This window comes from Aythya marila, assembly GCF_965140915.1.
Source record: "Aythya marila genome assembly, chromosome: 1".
Taxonomy (NCBI): Eukaryota; Metazoa; Chordata; class Aves; order Anseriformes; family Anatidae; genus Aythya; species Aythya marila.
In genome coordinates this window covers 190,922,310-190,941,547 of record NC_139042.1, presented here as the reverse complement: position 1 = coordinate 190,941,547, position 19,238 = coordinate 190,922,310, and the positions used below count along the sequence as shown (strand labels likewise).

At 40.9% G+C, this 19,238-nt stretch overlaps 1 protein-coding gene across 2 annotated transcripts in view; it reads right to left on the bottom strand.

Moving 5' to 3' along the window:
* CERK (ceramide kinase) overlaps positions 1 to 2,707 on the bottom strand; it is a 46,919-nt gene extending 44,212 nt beyond the window's left edge. Inside the window, exon 1 of one of the 2 annotated variants that reach the window (XM_082774771.1) lies at positions 2,463 to 2,707. In XM_082774771.1, the coding sequence (XP_082630897.1) occupies positions 2,463 to 2,595 (133 nt within the window). In that variant the 5' untranslated portion in view covers positions 2,596 to 2,707. The remainder of the gene's footprint in view (positions 1 to 2,462) is intronic. The other variant, XM_082774770.1, reaches the window with a different exon arrangement.
* Positions 2,708 to 19,238: the final 16,531 nt, after the last annotated feature.

The following is a 19,238-nucleotide window of genomic DNA, read 5'->3' as shown; positions in this document are numbered from 1 at the left end:
AATTAAGTCTGTATTTAGGCATACTGTAAAGCAGTCACGTAGTCAAAGGCTAAATGGATGAAAGATATCAATCTTGGTCAAGCTACACCTCTGAAATTATATGCTTCTAACTAACCATCTTCCATATTATAAAGCTTATTTATATACCGTCATGTACATTGCTCATGTTTCCAAAATAATTGCAGAGAACACAATGAGCCATCCCAGGTCTTAAAAAAGCTGAAAGACAGGAAGGCAGCAAAAATATAGAACTGATGGTACTAAAGTGCAAGCTCGGGAAACACATGAATTAATCAGGGCTTTTAGACTACTTCATTTATTGTAGTGTTCTCTACATAAATTATAGCTGTGCTTTCGGAACACTTAAGCATTTCTATTTCTTCTCCCACTCTCCTTTTCTCTTCTCCATCTATATCATTTTCCAAAATCTTGTAAATAGCTGTGTTACAGGACAGCAACTGCACTCAGTAACCAGGCTTGCCACTTAAGGAATCTTCAACTGAGTACTGCTTCAGAAACCAGCTCAAAAAGAGCCTTGTTTATTATTATGTCCCACTCTCCTTCTACTACTCCCAGCATTCCGACATCCACACTGGAGCTGGCTTCAGGACAGGCTCATACTTGGTTTGGTCCACCAGCAATAAATTAGGAGAACTTGTTTATAAGCACTTGTAAACCTCAGAGGACTAATAATAGAGCTAGTGGGATTTTGTGGCATTCATTCATGGTCTGAGGGAAGTTACCATACCGTGGAATGGAGCTGCCACTGAGCTTGCTCTAGGCCTGTAAGGCAACCAGTAACTTCAGAAAGGGTTTTTAGAATGATTTTACACAATTCAACAGAATGCTCTCCATAGCAGGGGCTACTTTACCTTGTGGGAGCAATTGTCCCAAAAAGGCTTTGAAACGTTGTATATTGCATTCAAAATCCAGATACCTTCCTCTACAGGCATTTTATTCCATGAAACTCAGCAGATTAAAAAAAAAAAAAAAAACAACACTAATTTGTCTGCAAAGTTTTAAGTTCATTTCGTGGTACATCTAAAGTAAGTTTCAAATTACCTTTTTCAGCAGTACTGCTGAACAAATGCTAGAGTACGTCAAATTGTGTACGCACAACAGGAAGGGGACAACACCAAAAGTGTTTTTAAGTTATCACGAATAAGAGATACATTTAAAACAGGACTGATTCTGTCACGTAGACTGCAACATCAAATTCATACAATTCTTTCTAAGTCCTCCTCTTTGCCCCATCTTTTTCCAAAAAGCCTGAAGTCAACAAGACATTATGACAGAAAAAAAGAAAAAAAAAAAGCAGGAAAATATTTAAGCACATACTAAGAAGGGAAGAACTATTTTACTGTCTAAGTCTGTGAACTTCCCAGGAACTGGAGACATCTACATTTAACCTAAGATAAACTTCTAGTTAACCTTTCTATCATTCACTTAGTTCCTCTCTCTCTCTCAGTTCCTCCACCTCTAAAACGAAGATGACACCGGTTTTCCACTCTATAGCAGCTACTGCGAAGAGAAGGACATGGAACATTTTCACATATACACTTATCATGCTAGCAGGGCTATAAGACTATTGGGAATAATACGTATATAAAAACCACAAGGTTAAAGAATCTGATAAAAGAAATAGGGAGCAGGAAGCTTGATCTACTTCATGCAAAGACATTTTCAGAAGTCATCTTGAAATTTTCTCGGGCATTTTGGCAGTCACCTCTCCCAGTTGCAGTTTTGTAAATCAGCACTATTCAAACTGCACAAAGGGGGAACTACAGACAGCTTTATTACCGCATTACAAGCTATGAGCCTGCAATAAAAATTTCCCAAACAGGAACTCAGAAAAGTTAAACTTTCTTCGGAAGTTTCCACGAAGCCCTTTTGAAAGGGAATTGCTTCAGAAATAACTAATTTGGAAAAGAAAAAAATACCTGAAACACTGTTTCGGGATGAAAGTGTTTTTTTAAGCTGTAACTAAGTCACGTAGGTGAAAAAAAAAGTCACTTTTAAAGTTCGGTGAGTGCATGGTGTTGTACTCTGATGCAGGTACAACCTGAAGCCGACTTGCTGCCACAGCACCAGGGAACAATGGGCTTACACTGAACTGGTTTTCTCACCCAGCCACAGGGCCGGCTTTTCTCCCTTGGTTACCCAAAGCCCGTTCCCTGCTCGCCCCCTCCGCAGAGCCGGCAGCACCCACGTGTAAGGCGCCGGGCTCAGCGAGCCGCGAGGGCACAAAGAGCCCGGCTCGGCCCCGCGCTGCTCCCCGAGCGCTCCAGGGCGGACTCTGACCCCCAGACGCTGCCTCTGAGGACGGGTGGCCACGCTGCCCGGCCGCCTTTCCCCCTCACGAAGCGAAGGGGCTCGGCACGACCCAGCCCTCGCCACCCTGGCTGCAGCCCGGCAGGTGCCCCGCGGCCCTCCCGCCCCGCTCCGCTCCGCTCCCCGCTCACCTCCGCCCCGCCGCGGGTGGCGCCAGGCCAGCAGCCCCCGCTCCTGGTCTAAGGTGACCTCCGAGCAGCGCTGCCCCAGCCCCAGCGAGGACACCAGGCGGGGCGGCCGGCCGGCCGGCCGCTGCCTCTCCATGGAGGGAAGAGCCGAGAGCTGCGGGGGCCCGGCGCGGCCCGCCGCGGGGCGAAGCCCGGCAGCTAACGGCGCCCCTCGGCCGCCGCTACCCGGCCCCGAGGCGGGGCGAGGCGTCAGCGCCGACGACAGAGCCGCCGGGCCGGCCTCCGAGCGCGGGGCGGGGCGGAGGAAGGGCCCCGGTGGCCGGGCCCCGGCACCCAGGCCTGGACGCCGAGGCCCCGGCGGCGGCTGTAGGGGAATGGGGGTTGTTTTTGCGCAATAAAGCAAGACGTGGGTCGTGCTGCTGGTCTGCGTCGTGTGTTCGTTCCGAGCGGGGATGGAGCGCTGCTCGAAGTGAAAGTGAAAATGTGTGCTTGGAGAAGGCGCCGGAGCTCTCAGGATAGCCCTGCCTTCCTCTCTGTGGATGTAGTTTGTGTTTTACTTCAGGGTTTGAGTGGAGCGTGCTGGAAGCAAATCGTGCAGTTATAATGTACAGAGATCATCGAGTCCAACTCCCTGACTGCTTCAGGGCCGTCCCAAAGTTAAAACCTATCATTAAGAGCATTATCCTCTTGAACACTGACGCATGACACATCAATGACCTCTCTAGGAAGCCTGTTCAAGCATCTAAACAAACCTCTTAAAAAAGAGGTTTTTCCCAATGTCAAGTCTGGCCCTCCCCTGATGCAGCTCTGAGCCATTCAATGTGCCCTGTCACGAAACACCAGGGACAAAAGACAAGCAGCACCATCTCCACCTCCCTTCCTCGGGATGTTTGAGAGCCATGCGGTCACCCCTTGACCTCCTTTCCCCCAGGCCTGACAAACCCAGTGTCCTCAGCTGCTCCTCACAGGACATGGCTTCCAGCCCTGCCAATAACCGGCCTGTTGTTGGCAATAATTCAATAGGATTAAACTCTTGAGCCTTTGCTGCCCTTCAAGTCCTCCACGGTGTCATTGAACCTCATCACTGTAAGCATCAGCATCCTACTCAAAATACCGGCCAGAGTGACAGGCAGTTTCTTTGCCTCTGACCTTACTCCAGACCTGATTCTGAATATTTTCCACAGACTATAGAGAAAAAATTCACTGGTGTGTTCTTGTTTGGGCCAGTGCTCTGCTTCACAAAGGATGACGCAGAGATGCTCCAGCTGGCTTTGCTCGGAGCCAGCACGGGTCTAAAAAGCTTGAGCTTGAGCAAGAGCACTTGAACTCTGCTTTGAACCTTGCGACGTACACTCATTTCATTTCCTGAAAACAAAAGAACTAGTCATTGTCATCCAAATTATGTGTTTGGGATAGTCTTGAACAAGTATGTGTTTCATGTCTGCTTGTCATCTTGTATCTTGATTATTGCAACATCCTTCGCTCTGACCTTGAAAAACATGATGTTGCCAACTTTATTTTTGTAAGATACCAAGGTATCCCACCCTTTTCCATTCTGTATCAACTGTATTGTCCTTTACATTTTGGAATCCATCCCCCCACAAACACCCAAACACCTGTAAAGTTCTTTATGCTGAGGCTTAAATTAAAGCTCACTTGTTGTGAAAGTCTGTTGTGAGCATTAGTCAGCCAAATCCACTGGTTAGCAGCCATTAACATCCCACTGGCTCTTCGCATTGTGCCAGCTACATCAGCTGTTACCATTTCTCCTACACCTGGATTGTAATATCCTTGGGCCAGGAACAGTCTTTTTGTTTTGGATAGTACCCTATCTAGCTAGCTTCATTCCCATTATTTGTGCCCATTACTACAAGCCACAACAGCAACGTGAAAACCACGGTCTAGTGCTAATGCAATGCAACAGAGCCTCTTTCAGTGTTGACCTCCTCAGACACGCACCAGGAACTAACAGATCATTCATATAATGCTGCTTATTTAAAATATTATACAGGGGTACTTATTTCTAATTTTAACACTGAGCAAATTAAATCTACTCTTTTATAGTCTACAATCACCTGAATCAATATTCTTACACTGTGACCCATGCTAGCTGAAGAAGTAAAAAGTTTATTGTTTTTACAATTCTTGCCTATGATTATTTCTTTTAGTTCTTACCAACTTGCTTACCGTTTTGGGGTTAGCTAATGCTAAAGCCTTCAATTGTAAAACACAGAATTGATAAAATATTCTCAGCTCTCTTTAAAGTCTATAAGGGTGTGTTAGCATCACTGGCAGGCCCTCCAGCATTCCCCATCCACATTCCTTATTTGTTTAGATAAGGAGAAGTCCCTTATTTCTTGCTTGTACACCATTTTAGCATAATGGTGTTTTGGTCCATGATTTGGGCTCCCTCTGCACTGGTACAGGTATGTTGAGCAGGAACTCTTAACAGCATGGTGTTTGCTATGCTCTGTCACTCTCCGATAATTCCCTGAACATCAACATTTGCTTTTGCCCTTCAAAAGTAATGCTCAACTACAAGGCAACACAATGGTGTTTTTTTTTGTTTGCTTGTTTGTTTTTTTTTGGTTGGTTGGTTGTTTTGTTTTGTTTTTCATTTAGTTTTAGCATTTTATGATTTCCTTTCCTGACTAGAATAGAGAAAGAACTTCTAAAGCACGACTGACTTTGTAGGCTGAAGCATGCATGTGTCAATTATTGTTTTGCTGCTTATTATATAAGCCTACAATTACCACTGGGACAGAAGAGCAGATGCAGTGATGCCAGTAAACTGCAGGATTTATAGCCTAAAATCTTGCTCTGAAGACAGCTGATGACAGGGTTCCACCCTGAGAAATAGTATGGTTGCAAATGACCTCACTTTGTTCGCAGGTCTGTAGAGGCCACAGGAAGGGCTGCAGTTAACTCAGGGAACGATCATACCTTGCATAGCAAGCACCATTCACAATGTCGGTGGAAAAAATGCAGGAAGGTAACACAAGGTAACTTACAAGGTAACTTACCAGGTTTATACAGACTCTATGACCCATTTATTTTATATGTACAGCAAACAACATAACTTTTAAAGCTGTCTTTCTCTCCCCAGTGTCTGATTTTATAATAGGTCGTTTATCTCTATAAAAAGTTCTTACTCCGAGCAACTTTATGTTGTACTGAAGAGGATCATTACATGATAATATAGGCAATCAATTAAGGAAGTCTTCTAACCAGGTACATCTTTCTAAGCAACAAGAGCAGACAGGTGCTCTTCAGTGTGACCCGCATTAACAAAACATTGATTTAAATCATTACGAACTCGAGCTAAGTTGCAAAACAGTAATCTGGCTTTCTTCCAACTCTTTTGGAGGTTTACTTATTCATTAAGGACCTTGCAACTAATTTTTTCCAGAAGGGACTACAAAGCATGCCCTTTGTAATACCTTGGCAGAAATAGAAGGTACTGTGTTTGCCATCTTATCTAAGACAATGGAAGGTCTAAAGTGAAAAAATATATATATAAACTATTGTAACTAGGGTGAAAGCTGGATAATAACCACATAAGTGCACCAGTGATCATATTTTTATCAATCTACTCAGTTCCGTGCTGGAAGCAAGAGGGAAGCACAGTTTTTTTACCAGGAACACATTGATAACTATAAAATATTTCTTTCCTTCCACAGAAAAAATACCCTAAGACAGTTTCTAGATAGCTGCTTGGGAATTATCTTTTTTTTTTTTTTTTTAATATTTCAGTGCATCTCCTCAGGAAGATTGAAGTACTTACACCTGAATCAAATTCTGTTCTCAAGTACACAATGCAAGTCCCAACAGAACACCCATACACTCAGAGGCCACATTTGGCTATTGAAATACTTTCAGAAAATGGAAACTAACAGACAAAGACAGTAGAGGACAGGAAAATAATTCATTTTTAACATCAAAATACTGGGTAATGGTCTAATTCCCTTTCCACTCATCAGCAAACAAATACTAAGGAGTGAGTGGAATATTCTTACCACTGTTCCAAAGAATGACATCACTTTCTCTGGAAAAATACCTGAGCTATTTTCAAGCACTTCTATGCTTATATCATAAGTTTAAATTACTGTTGAAAATGATCTTGAAAAAGCAGTCTTAAAGGCTTGTCAGAAAGGATGATTGCAGCCTTTATTCACTCAAACTAAAAGGTAATTGAGAGAAAGTTGTTGATACACTGGAGGGAATGGATCCAGAAGATAATTTTTCTCACGAAGGGAAATGTCACGTACTATTCCTGAACCATGGAAATTTACAGATTCTTTCCTTTCTTCCAAAGCTCCAATCTATCTCCATATTCTCTGTATAAACTACCTGTCATTGTGAAAAATACTAAACATGGTTTGTTTCAAGCTCTTATAGCTGTGTCTCCCACCTAGACATATGCACAGTATTTGACTACCTGTATTTTTTTGATTACCTCCTTATCCCTATTTTAATCATTAGCCTCAATTGGACTCCCTCAGGAGCTGTGAAATCCCCCTTATGTCCAACATCATCCTTTAAGAAGCAATGAAATTACAAGTAGATTTTCCTTGCAGTGCTTATTGGCAAGGGTAACTGAAGAAACAGAACTGAAAAAATGCTGGCAATATTCAAATGTTTCTCTCTTTTGTCCACTGCTCAGTTTTATCAATTTTTCTAATAAAATAGCACGTTTCTATCTGAAAACTATGTCTTGCAGATGTCTCCAGTCCCTCAAAGCTGCTCTTTACTAGGCCCAGGTAGAATTTGCCTGGAGCATGCCTGTGTGCAGTTTTGTAAAAAAAAAGCAAAAGAAGAGCTCAAAGAGACATTAACTCTGGGTGGGCAGACAATATTTCATAGTTCAGGTATTATCAAACTACATATCAAGTTCAGTAGTAACCTCTACCACATATACAAACTCTGAGTATATGAAAAGTAAGATTTTTTGAAGGTTTATAACCTTGCTTGGGTATTTACAGGACATGTGTGTGCCAGTGTCGTGACACTTGACAGATTTCAAGAGTGGGCTCCAATCTATGCATTAGAAGAGCTTCAGGATGAAAGAACTGTTCATATAAAAATTCCTGCTATCACCAAAGCAACGCCTTTTCTCCTATCCTCATTTTTATACCTCTGGGTTGAGCTATTTTAACTTATATTCCTTGATTCTCTCAAGAAAAGCCTATTTCCAGAGTACTTCTTTGATGCTCTGCTTTGGTAAGCAGGGCTCTAATCCGTATCAGCTGTAATCCATGTCAGGCTTACACCAGAGAGTGTGGCCTTCATAAACTAAAGTAAGACTACTTTCTATTTAAGATGGAGAAACATATAGTGAAGTGACTTTAAGGTAGAAGAAGGGAGTTGATGTTTTTTTAAATTATTTTTTAGTATCTTCAAATGCTAATGCATAGTCTCCTGGATACAGGTTTGACTTAATTCACGTAACTTAATTAATGATGTTATTTTCCATGGTTAGTACTATCTTTAAAGAATACAATATAAACTTGAAGAAAATGCTTAGAAATGCAAGTGAAATTTTCTTTCAAATACTGAGATTCTGAATGATCAGATCAAAGATAGATTGGAACAGTTTGTTTGAATAGAGTAATTTTCACTTTGATTGTTTTTCAGCTGAATACTGAAGCAAAGATGATGACAGCTGGTATGAAGTTGTCTGAATCAGTGATCGTGGAACGCAGATACTTGCCAATACTTTGCATAAAATCTGCAAAGCAGAGCTATTTCTGCACTATGCCTTTTGACATCTCAGCAGGCATGTGGACTTGAAATGGATTTTTCTCTTTCTAATATTCTGGTATCAAAATAAGATGGAAAGAACAGAATATGAAATCAGACACAGCTACCCAGAAATGAGGGCAACAGAGAACAAAGAAGATCTTCTCATAACTGAAGTTAAATATTTAATTCTAGCAAACAAATATAATTAAGGAACTTTGCTGTAGCGGACTTCATTCTTGTTCAAAGGGAAGCAATCATGCTGGGGATAATTCGGAATATGTTGAAAAGAAAATTCAAAAATTGAGGAGTAACCTGGTAAACATTTGTAATCTGCTTGTCTTGCCTGACAAATGGCTGACAAATTAATTTGAAGCACGCCATCTTAGAGGAAACATTTTTAGAGCTGACTAGTCTACATGTCATTCTAAATATAATTTATAGAAATTTTGATGAAAGTGATACATTTTCAAATGATTGCACAGGGTTTTGTTCAACCAGCTCATTTAGTCAGAACTATGAATCAAATTTCACTGCAAAGCTTTGAAAAATCAATCATATCCAAACTATCTCCAGACTGTTTAATGCGGATAGTTTTGCAGAAATCATGACTCAAAGACATAATTCTAAATCACTGTAGATAAGAAATGACAATTAGAAGTAATCTGTGTTTTGAAAAAGAACCTGAGTGCAAAGGAACCATTCAAGCCAATTGCTTTTATGGTTGTATCTATAAGAACAAGCCATCAGGAAAAGAGATTACATTGTTAGTAACAGATTCTTTCCCTTGATTAGAAAAGGAAATGTAATAACGAGCCTTGAACTAATAATACATTCATAGTAGATTAAGCTGTGAGAAACTTCCACAATTGGATGGGTGTAAAATGAAGAGCCAAAACAGCAACTGTAATAGAAACCGGAGAAGTATTGTGATGAAATAAATATTCAGTCTGAAATGGACTTGTACAACATTTCATCCTCTTGCTGTTTTTAGCAAATTTTGAGACCGTGACTAGAATTCCTAGGACAGAAACTAATGTAATGCTATGTATGTCTTTCACAGCCAGCAACCACTGGCTACTGAGAAAACATGTGCGACTTACCCGCTATACCATATGGTTGATAATCTCAACATCACAAATCAATCTGGCTTTGGAAGGAAGCGTTTTGAAACACCACAGGATAGAACATAAAGTGGGGAAAGAGGAATAGAGAAGTGCTCTGTGGACTTACACAGTACAAGCCAGAAACTCAACTATAGGCTTAGCAGAAGCTGACAGTGCCCAACTACAAACAGGACAAGAGCGGGAGATAAAACACTACATTTTCCCTTTTTTTTGCCCAGCACAAAAACACCACACTCATGCACCGTTTCAGTAGACAAGCAATATTGTGTGCAGCTCTAACAGCACCCAGGAGAAGCACGCATTGCAACAGCAACAACAACATAGCTTCAAGTTGTGTTAGAAAATACAAACTGCTCCTGCGTAACTGAATCGATGCCAACACGTCTCTCCGAAAACTATCAGATAAAAAGCAACATGACTAATGGCAAAGTAAAACTGAAGAAAGACATTACTTTCTTTCACTCACTGAGAACAATTACGAGTACAAAGTGTACGTGTGTGCATGGTGAAAAAACATTTACCTGAGCTTCCAAACTCACTGGGTGATAACGATGGTAACACCTCACCCACTGCTTTACGCATCACAGTAGTTAAGGTATAATGCAGCTAGACTTCTTTACTTCAGAGACTGAATTTGCTAATCCTAAAAATCTTTCTAGTGTTCTTCGTACTGGTATTCTATTTTGCTGTACAGTGAGTATGATATATGAGAATAAATAATGCTTGCTTTCACAGAAGGTATTGCCTCTTATAATTGGTTTCAAGTATATGAATAAGTAACTTGCTCTTTGGACAGGCATAAACACCTGCGGGTAAAGCAAACTTAAAACAAAAGTCCTCCCCGTCACTGCCCATCCCTGCCCCACTTTCTGGACAGACACCAAAATGCCTTGTTTGGATACATGGCATACTCGGAGTTCATTGTTCAAAACTCTAGTTTTTTGTTTGATTTTTTTTTTTTTCTTTTCTTCACATGTGGGTGGTGAACCTGATTGTGTACCATTTGCCGAAAACAAAGTGTCTAATGCCAGTCGACAGGCCTTTATGTAGCCAGGATGTCTGTGTGGGACAGGTAGACATGACACAGGACCTCAGAAAAGACCCACATCTTCTGAAGCAGCAGATGGAAGCTAGAGTGGATACACTACAACATCTAAAATAGAACCAATTGCCAAGATTTAGGCAACTGAATGCCACTCCTCATGTTTGACAAGTCTTAAACAGGGAGACCTCAAAGTTTTGTCACGTAAATACTGGGAATAATGTCCTAAATATGGGAACTTCTAATAATTTAGACACTTTCTTCCTGCTGAAAGTGCAATCTGTAGATTACAGTGAATGAAGCTAAGGCTACTTACATCTCCAGTCTGTGAGACTCAGGAGACTGACCCTGGTTTAGATGTCAGCCAGTTTCCTGCACCAAATTTCTCCACTACATAGGTGGCTGAATGCTCAGTGTAAAGCGACAGACACAAACTGGAAGACCTTTTGGTGGCAGAGTCCACAAATAAGTAAGAAACCTATCTATTGCCCCTGAAGACCACTGCAGCCCTTTTGGATCAACATTTCTGGTTTAGTTTCCTTACAAACAGAATCTGCTTCATGGGAACCACAGCTGTCCTCAGAACTGAACTGAAACACTGCAAATGGAGACGATCAAGGGATTTTCTTCAAAACTGAATTACTGCTGCGATCCAAATTGCTAATGTATTCCTGGTTACACTGTAACTAGAAACCTTAGATTTGGCCCAGGGTCATCAGGACAGACTGCTTTTATAGTTTTATCATCTTCACTGCTTGGTGAAATAGCTTCCGCCACTTAGAAAGCATTATCTTTAAACAAAATGAACAAACAAACAAAAAAACCAACTCCCCCTTCTTTACTGTCCTTTGAACTTCAAACGAATTTCCAGGCTTCAAATCTTCCTGGGCATCTGGCAAAAGATACCTCCTTTTTATCAAAGGCGTTAGAGCAACTCAGAGCTGAGTGCCTTTACCTGGTTTCATGACTATGTTTCAAGTTCCTGCTACAGTACAAGTATTTAAAAACAACAAACAAACAAACAAAAACAAACAAACAAAAAAACCCACGACCCCCCAAACCAAACAGGTTTCAAGCAAAATGATGGCTGAATTATAATGGCCTTAAACTGATGTAGATATAGATGTATCTCAGTGCTGTCAAGAGACAGCAGCTATTGTAGAAAACTGTAACTCCTAATAGAAATATATATATATATATATTTTTAATACTTTTGCAATGGTGAAGCTATTATCATGCCTAAGTAAATCTTGCATTCATCCATCTGGGAGTGAATCTACAGAGACACCCTCTGTAGCATCAGTGTTTGGCTGTGTAACTTACCTCGTGATTTGTTCTTCCCCTGACCCACCTATAATACAACACCCTTCTGCTTATTTATCCACTTGTACCATAAATATTTACAAATACTCTTCTACAGCACCTTGTATAAATCACATAGAAACTCTGATTCTTTTCACGTCTATTTTTATTGGACAGGTATCTGTTTTAATGGACAGCAATGAAGTAGCAATTCTGTGAAATCACAATATTTTTCATCATTATCGTGATCTCAGAGTCAAAGAAGCTGTTGCCACAAGGGCTAGGGGCTAACACACTGACACCTGTGCCCACGCTTAACCCTGTGCAGAAGAGTCCTCTGGTTTAAGAACCAGGAGCATCAAATGGCAGGGTGCATTCAGCCAGGAGTGCTCCCAGGGTATCTCTGAAGTATGATCATATCATCCATCCTCCTCTTCACATGTTCCAGCTCCCGCTATTAGAATTGCTTGGGCTCTTACGCATTGTCTATCCAAACCACGCCTACCACTCAGTGCTTCTGGAACAATAAGCATTTAGCCAACCTGACTAAAAGCAGAAAGAGTCCATACAGAGGTTTAATACATGTACCATTACATTAAGAGCAGGCACACAGAATCCTCTCATGGCAATTTTCCATGAGTGGAAATCCATGGGTGGATGTGTTTTTTTATTTAAAAGCTTTGACTCCTACAGGAGTAAGAGCAGTAGTGCTGTGTCACTTTAATTTGTTCAGGAAGCTACTTTTACACTGATACAGTAATTAAACGCCATAAGCACATCAAATTTCAAGTTTATGTCTACCAATGAATTTGAAAGACATAATTTATTTTCTACTTTAGCGCATGATCTTTTATTGTCCTTGGAGTCATCAATATTTGAAAGCTGATAGTAAAAGCAGAAAATCATCCTACAAACTAAATATCTTGTTTACAGGAGGCTATTAGTGCATAATCAAATCCTACGTGATTTTTTTTTTTTTTTTTGTATACTGGAATAGTTCAGAAATAAATGCTATTGATTGTTTCAGTGCACTGCCTAGCAAAAATGCACAGAATAGCACAAACAATGCAGTCCCTAAGATGCACTCACCCCATTTGTTACTGTTCATTTTGGTTCATTTTGGTTGGCTTGGAATTCTATTGACCTTTCTGGCATCTGAGGGCTGGTATCTCAAACAGTCAGGTCCTTCCATCGTGCTCCAAAATCCAGCCCATATCTGAGCAGCCAAAAGCCTTCATCAGATCAATGGATGTTCATCAGATTTTTTTTCTTTCAGATGCAAAATGATGGAACTTTAAGAATAGTTCCATGGCTCGTCAGAACATGTTCCAATTGCAGAAGCTTTCTTCATTTTCTTACAATATTTCAGGATGTTTTACATGAATATTTTTAATCATTATATCATTCCACAAGCTGGGGTGCAGTTGGCCTCGAAATATGGTTAAGCACTAGTCTAAACTGCAGCAGTGTAACTGCCAAGAGAAACCAGGGGGTGCTACCTTTGGCACCCACATTAATTTTGAACAAATGCAGAAGCCACCAGTCCTACCAAATTTGCAATCTACTATCAACTCTTATACCTTTTACTGCCATTATCATGTGTTAGTCCCTACAATGCCCTGAGCCTGGCCTAGAATAAACAATATTAGAAACAACAAACTGGTGAAAAATGAATAATCAGGATGGAAAGCAGTTTGTACTCAGGCTTTACAAACAGCTTTTTATTACTAGGTATTAAGCAATTATGCATGAATCAATACGTAGTATCTCCTGTATAAAGAGATTAAAAGCTTCCCCTTCCATACAAAATGCAATTTTCAGCTACAGATTTGTTTTCAGCCCACTTCTGTGAGGCCACGAGACCAGAAATGGGAAGACACAATATTTGTGAAAATTCTAATGTGAGAAAACAAGCATCCCCTGCCTTGATATTAAAAAAATGTAGCAAAAAGGAACAGCAACACTGCGTATCACTCAGGGCAGATGACTTTTATGCTGAAGTCCTGGAAAGAAATTAATCATTGCTGTAAGTGGGCAGAACACAGCTGGGAGTGGCTGAATTGTGTTTGCAGCCGAGGAAAGCTGAAGAGCACTCTGTGAAGCAGCTCAGCTGGATTCCTGAGCAGTGAGAGGCTGCTAACCATCAGCGTTTTCAAACACCGCAGCGGTAAAAGCCCACCAAACGGCTGCAAGGAAGTGTTTGGTCTCAGGCCCAGTGGGAATTTCCTCAGCTTTCAAATAGTGGGGGCCCTATGCCAAGATCCCCACAGCACTGCTTATCTTGAAAGTAAACAGCCCAATGTGTTTGGCACCGGCTTTGCTACTGCCGTTCCAGCAGCTTTTATATGGTTTGTACGGGCACAGCTATCACAGCGCTGGAATTAGGAAGGATCCTTTTTTAAATCAAGGATCTTTTGCTAAATTTCCAGAAAGCATGTGCAGGGAAGATACAAACTGACAAAAATCTTAGCCATAGATAAACAAACATGCAGAACTTTTAGTCATCTCAAGCAGAAATCCCTCTTTCCGTTGTCCACCTACTCCTAAGTGCAACACTTCTGGATGTCAGATGGAGTAGGGTGTGCTTTTCAGTAGGGTATGCTTTTCAAACTTCATGAAGGACCAGCTTTATCCTTTAATGGATTCTTTTTTTCCAAGATAATCTTAAAGCTCTCAATGTTGCAGTTACTGTAATAAACCTAATAAGCTCCTAATGCACTAATGCTGCTGCCAAAGTAGGTAGGTTCCAAAAACGTGGACTCACATGAACTGCCCAGTGACCATGCTGACATGAAAACAAGTCAGGTTCAGACATCAGGTCAGAATGCTGTGATCTTCAGCTGACTGACACCTGGACATGCTGCAAAATGATAATTGGCTTGATCCTTACGAATGAGATTCGTAAACCATCAGAGCGCTGAGCAGCACCAACTCATACTCCAACAGCTGTTTTGTTGGCAGACTCCAGGGAGACCTCTTATTATAATCTCATAATGAGGTATTAATAGCAACCTCAGGAGACACTTGCTCTTTCTTGAAGAGGCATTATCTGTAACTATAAAGCCCCATTTATTCTCATGAAATGGATAGAAACACTGGTGACAAGGAAGGCACTCTCTGGGTTCTCTTCTGCAGGTGGGAAGACCCTCCTGACCTGTGTGCTTCCTTCCGACAGGAGAAATTGCACACTGAAAGTACAATACTTGGCCAACAGTAAACTAGAATCTGTGGTCTTTGATGATGTTTTCATACAAGGGAAAGTAAAAGGAATTATTATTTTTGTCTGTTTAGATTGATCCCATAGGAAATAGCAGTGAGAGCCACTTACACAAACAGTGATGCTACAATAAGTTCATTTCATTACATGACAGAGGATAAATGAAGTAGACTAATTGTAACAGAAAAGAACCCAGTCATGAAGCAGAATCATCCCTCTAAAAGCACACAAGACTACTCTTGTGGATGTTTTAAAAGTTAAAAGAAAAAAAAAAGTCTTTGGTCAAGCTTCCAGTCCTTAAAATCCATGGGATCCATATGTGAGCTGTTTATAAGAACCAGTGTTTCTTAGAGCAGCATGAAACCCTACCACCTAGGTTCAGTTTCCTCCAGGCACTGTGTATGTGCCCATGGAGGTGTGCCTGCCAGGGAGAAATCTATAGCAATGCCGTTCAGATGGGCAGGTGGCAATGGAAAAAAGGCTGTATGGAAGGAGAAACACTCAGGGTGCCAAAGATGCCTATTGCTGGCTTGTGTCTCCAGGATTTCTCCACCTTTAAGAGGTCTCTCAGATATTGATCTTTTTTCCTTAGTATGAAAGGGACGAATGATTCCCCTGAAGTTCACAGGAGCTGATGAATGCTATGAAAGGCTTTTCACAACAGCACTGACAAAGTTGCTTGCCTGTTTCTTCCACTAGAAGAAAAGATCGTACGGCTTCACTGCTGAAAGAAACAAAAGAGCAAACAAACACTGAGCAATTCTTTTAAGGTGAAGTAGGTACTCAGGCTGCAAATGCATCCCAGATGTAGAGGACCTGATCTTTTCCATATGAAAAGCAGGTTCTGCTTTGTTTAGGTTTGAAGAAAAAAAGATGAAGCAGGACTTATGTCAATTATGCCCAAGATCTTACAATTCAAATGCAGCAATCAATGTTTCAGTAGCGGTATAAAACAGTGAAGCTAGAATGGATATGAGTTCTATTTTTTGGCACCCCAGAACACAAGAATGAACCAGGGAACATTTTTGCATAAATTTGACCTGAATAAATATGATAGAAGTGATTTGATATTGTTAAGCTTGCCTCTTGTCAAGGCAGATATGCATACTGTGATAACACCAAGAAGCAATTTCTACTAAAACAATTCAAACTACTTCAAAACTGCACTAGGTACTGTGTTTTCATCAACCAGAGTATAAACAGACCATTAAAAGTCAAAAGTTATACACACTTCTTTTTTTATTACCATGAAACTGATGGCAATGATGGACATGATGCTAAACCCTCCTTTTCCCCTGTTCCTTATTTTTTGAGGTTACTGGAGTCATTATTTTCTTCCTCAACTAAAAAAAAACTTCACAAAAATAATTGTCAGTGGGCATCCAAACCCTCAAGTTTAGTAATTTAGGACTCGGGCCAACAGCAGGATTGAGTGAAGCTGCGGGAGGATTGAATGAAGCTGCAGGAGGATTAAATGAAGCTGCAAGGTGATATTTTGCCATCAGATGACAGGATGCTTATACTGCACGACAGGACATCCACACAGTCCTTCTGCTAAAGCCATCTGACGACATGAAAAGGACAGAAACAGTCTAATGGTTTGCCCAGCCCTTCTGAAAATCCATTTCACTCACCAGTTGTATAATCCTTGATCGTTGTATACTAATTATGACATTTTCCAAAGCAACGTGGCTTTAGTGCTCTGAACAACTCTAATCTCTTCTTAGGCTTGTTTCTCAGCGGAAAGCTGAGCTCGTTTCAATGGAGATCTGATTCTCGTGCCTTTCACAACGCATTGACCCACAGGCACGTGGCTGTCCTGGTCTGTCCCAGCTGGAGATGGAGGCGGACACAGCCAACAGCACTGGCACTGAAATCTGGCATGGAAGGCAGCTGGGAGTGAGTGGAAGTACCGGAGCACAATATTCTTTAGCAGGGAAGCTCCTGGGAGGCTTGCACTCTGTGCCACGCGGAGCTTCCAGGGGTGTGCAGTCATACAGTGCTGGGCTTGTCTGGTATCAGAAGCAGGAAAAAAGCTAAAATCTTTTCCTCCCTTCCCTGCTGAATTAATTTGTATTTGAAGCACTTCTTTCACAAATATGCTATTGAAATACCTGAAAGGTTGAAGACTCACATGGACAGAAGGTGCAATTTTTCTTGTTATCTGAGGTTGGCAGACATGTTTTTACAAATGAATCAACTCAGTTTCCAAGGCAGAGAGACAAATCGGGTCCCTGGAGTTTCACACCGCGGGAAATGCTTTGGAAAGTGTTCCAACCAGTCCTTTATCAAATATTGCCGTGGGTTTGAGCCAGCAGCTCCTCATCAAAGTATTGATCTTTCGCTGGCGTTACAGCATCTTGTTGAGACAGTGACATCATGTTTCCAGCAGAGCCAAGGGCACCTCAGCCCCTCTCCAGACGTGCTTGAGTTGAGCACACTGAAAAGCGCAACCAGATGCAGAGTGCTGATGAACAGTTCTTCACCTTCAGGAAGGGAGAACTTGAATGCAAGCAAAGATTTATTAACACAAATGCTTCCGTTACGTTTTGAGACTGGTGAAAATGACGTGAGCTTCAAGCTTCAACCTAGCTTAAAAAGCACAACTGAAGATTTGTCTCAACAAAGTTCGATATTGATAGGTCACTGCATGACTGAAACTACTCCAAAGGCAACAGTGTTATGGAAAACACCATGGACAAAACCAAAGTCTACTGAAGTCAGTTGTATCTTAGTGCCACCATTTCTTGAAAATGAAAACTGACTGGTATTTCTCTGCCATAATAATTTTCTAATTAATTTTACTGGGTTTGAGCATAGTGCCAACTCTCAGCATTGAAAGAAAGGAGATATTTTCCACCATTCTGCAGTGGGCAACAGACAGAAAGTTGGAATACTGTAAAGAACTGACATAGCTGCTGCTGTGGTGGTGATTTATTCCTTCACTGCTCACATATGTTCACACTCCTCCTGGCTAATTATTTAAAAGCTAGGAAGAAATTGCCGGAGCTACATTTTGCTATGGAGAAGGCCCAGATTCACACCACTTCTCATGAGACAAGCTATAGAAGGAGCCTACTTCCTGACTTTTCTGTTTCTATTCAAGACAGAATACATTTGAAGACAGCAGTTTAGGTCTTAGCTTGACTAGAAGGTATTCAGAAGTTGCCCTCTTTCTTCAGCTACGCAAACATATGAAAGCTCATTTTTAGACAGAGCAAGTTAAATTAGCTTCCTCCACCATTTTTTCTCTTGCCACAAAGGAAAAAATATCATTGTTCTTGGCAATACTTTAATAAAAGTACTTTTAAATTTGATTTCTACATAAGACCAAGCATCTGTACTGACGTGCATTTATATATACATATACAGTCATACCTAAACCAACACAATGTAATTTTCTGTATTGTAGAGAGTTTAAGTAATACAAGTGACAAGAGAGATAAATTATAAGAAGAAATTCAAATGGGAATAGCTCTGAAAACAGTTCATAGGTTTTAAGGCCAGACAGGCTCTTTTGATCATCTCCTCTGATTTCTGCACACAGAACACAGATTTTCACACAGTAAAGCCTCAATCGAGCCCAATGAATTGTAGCAGTGCTACAGCATATCTTCCAGCAAGACATCCTGCCTTGATTTAAAGAACTCAACTTATCGAGAAGCTCCTACATCCCATAATGTATGATGTAAGTGCTCATCCTTCTGCCCAGGGCAGGGGGGTTGGAACTAGATGATCTTTAAGCTCCCTTCCAACTCAGATCATTCAGTGATTTTATGATCTTCAGTCTCTGGATAGCATTTCCCCTTAGCTTCTTCCAGTACCTAGCTCCAGCTGTTACATAACGTTATGACTGCTATCTTCTTGAGCAGTGATTGCTATTATCATTATTTGCAACTCTTAATTTTTGTCACCTACAAATACACAGCACAAACCAAAAAGGAGAAAACACAGACATTTTCAAGATTCATTAGGGTTTCAATATTGTTCCTGTTCTACAGTTCATGGCTGATTTTCAGAGCTAAAGAGAATTTTGAAAAATGATGCATAACGTATTTATTTCCTCTGGCTACTTGTGAAATCTTATTCTAATGACCATGCATACCAGAATTATTACCACTGTACTTCAGGATTTCAGTATAAGAGATTAATCCTTTGAGCTCTTTCTATTTAAAATGGCTTTAGCTTCTGAGGAGCTGCCTGTGATTGCCTTATCATTTTCTCTTCAAAACTCAGGGCCTCTCTGGTGGTTTACGTCAGTATTCTTAGTTCATTTCTTGCACCAAGATTGCCAGTCCTGAAACAACTGTCAATATCATTCAAGTAAAATTGCAAATTTTCATTTCAAGGTT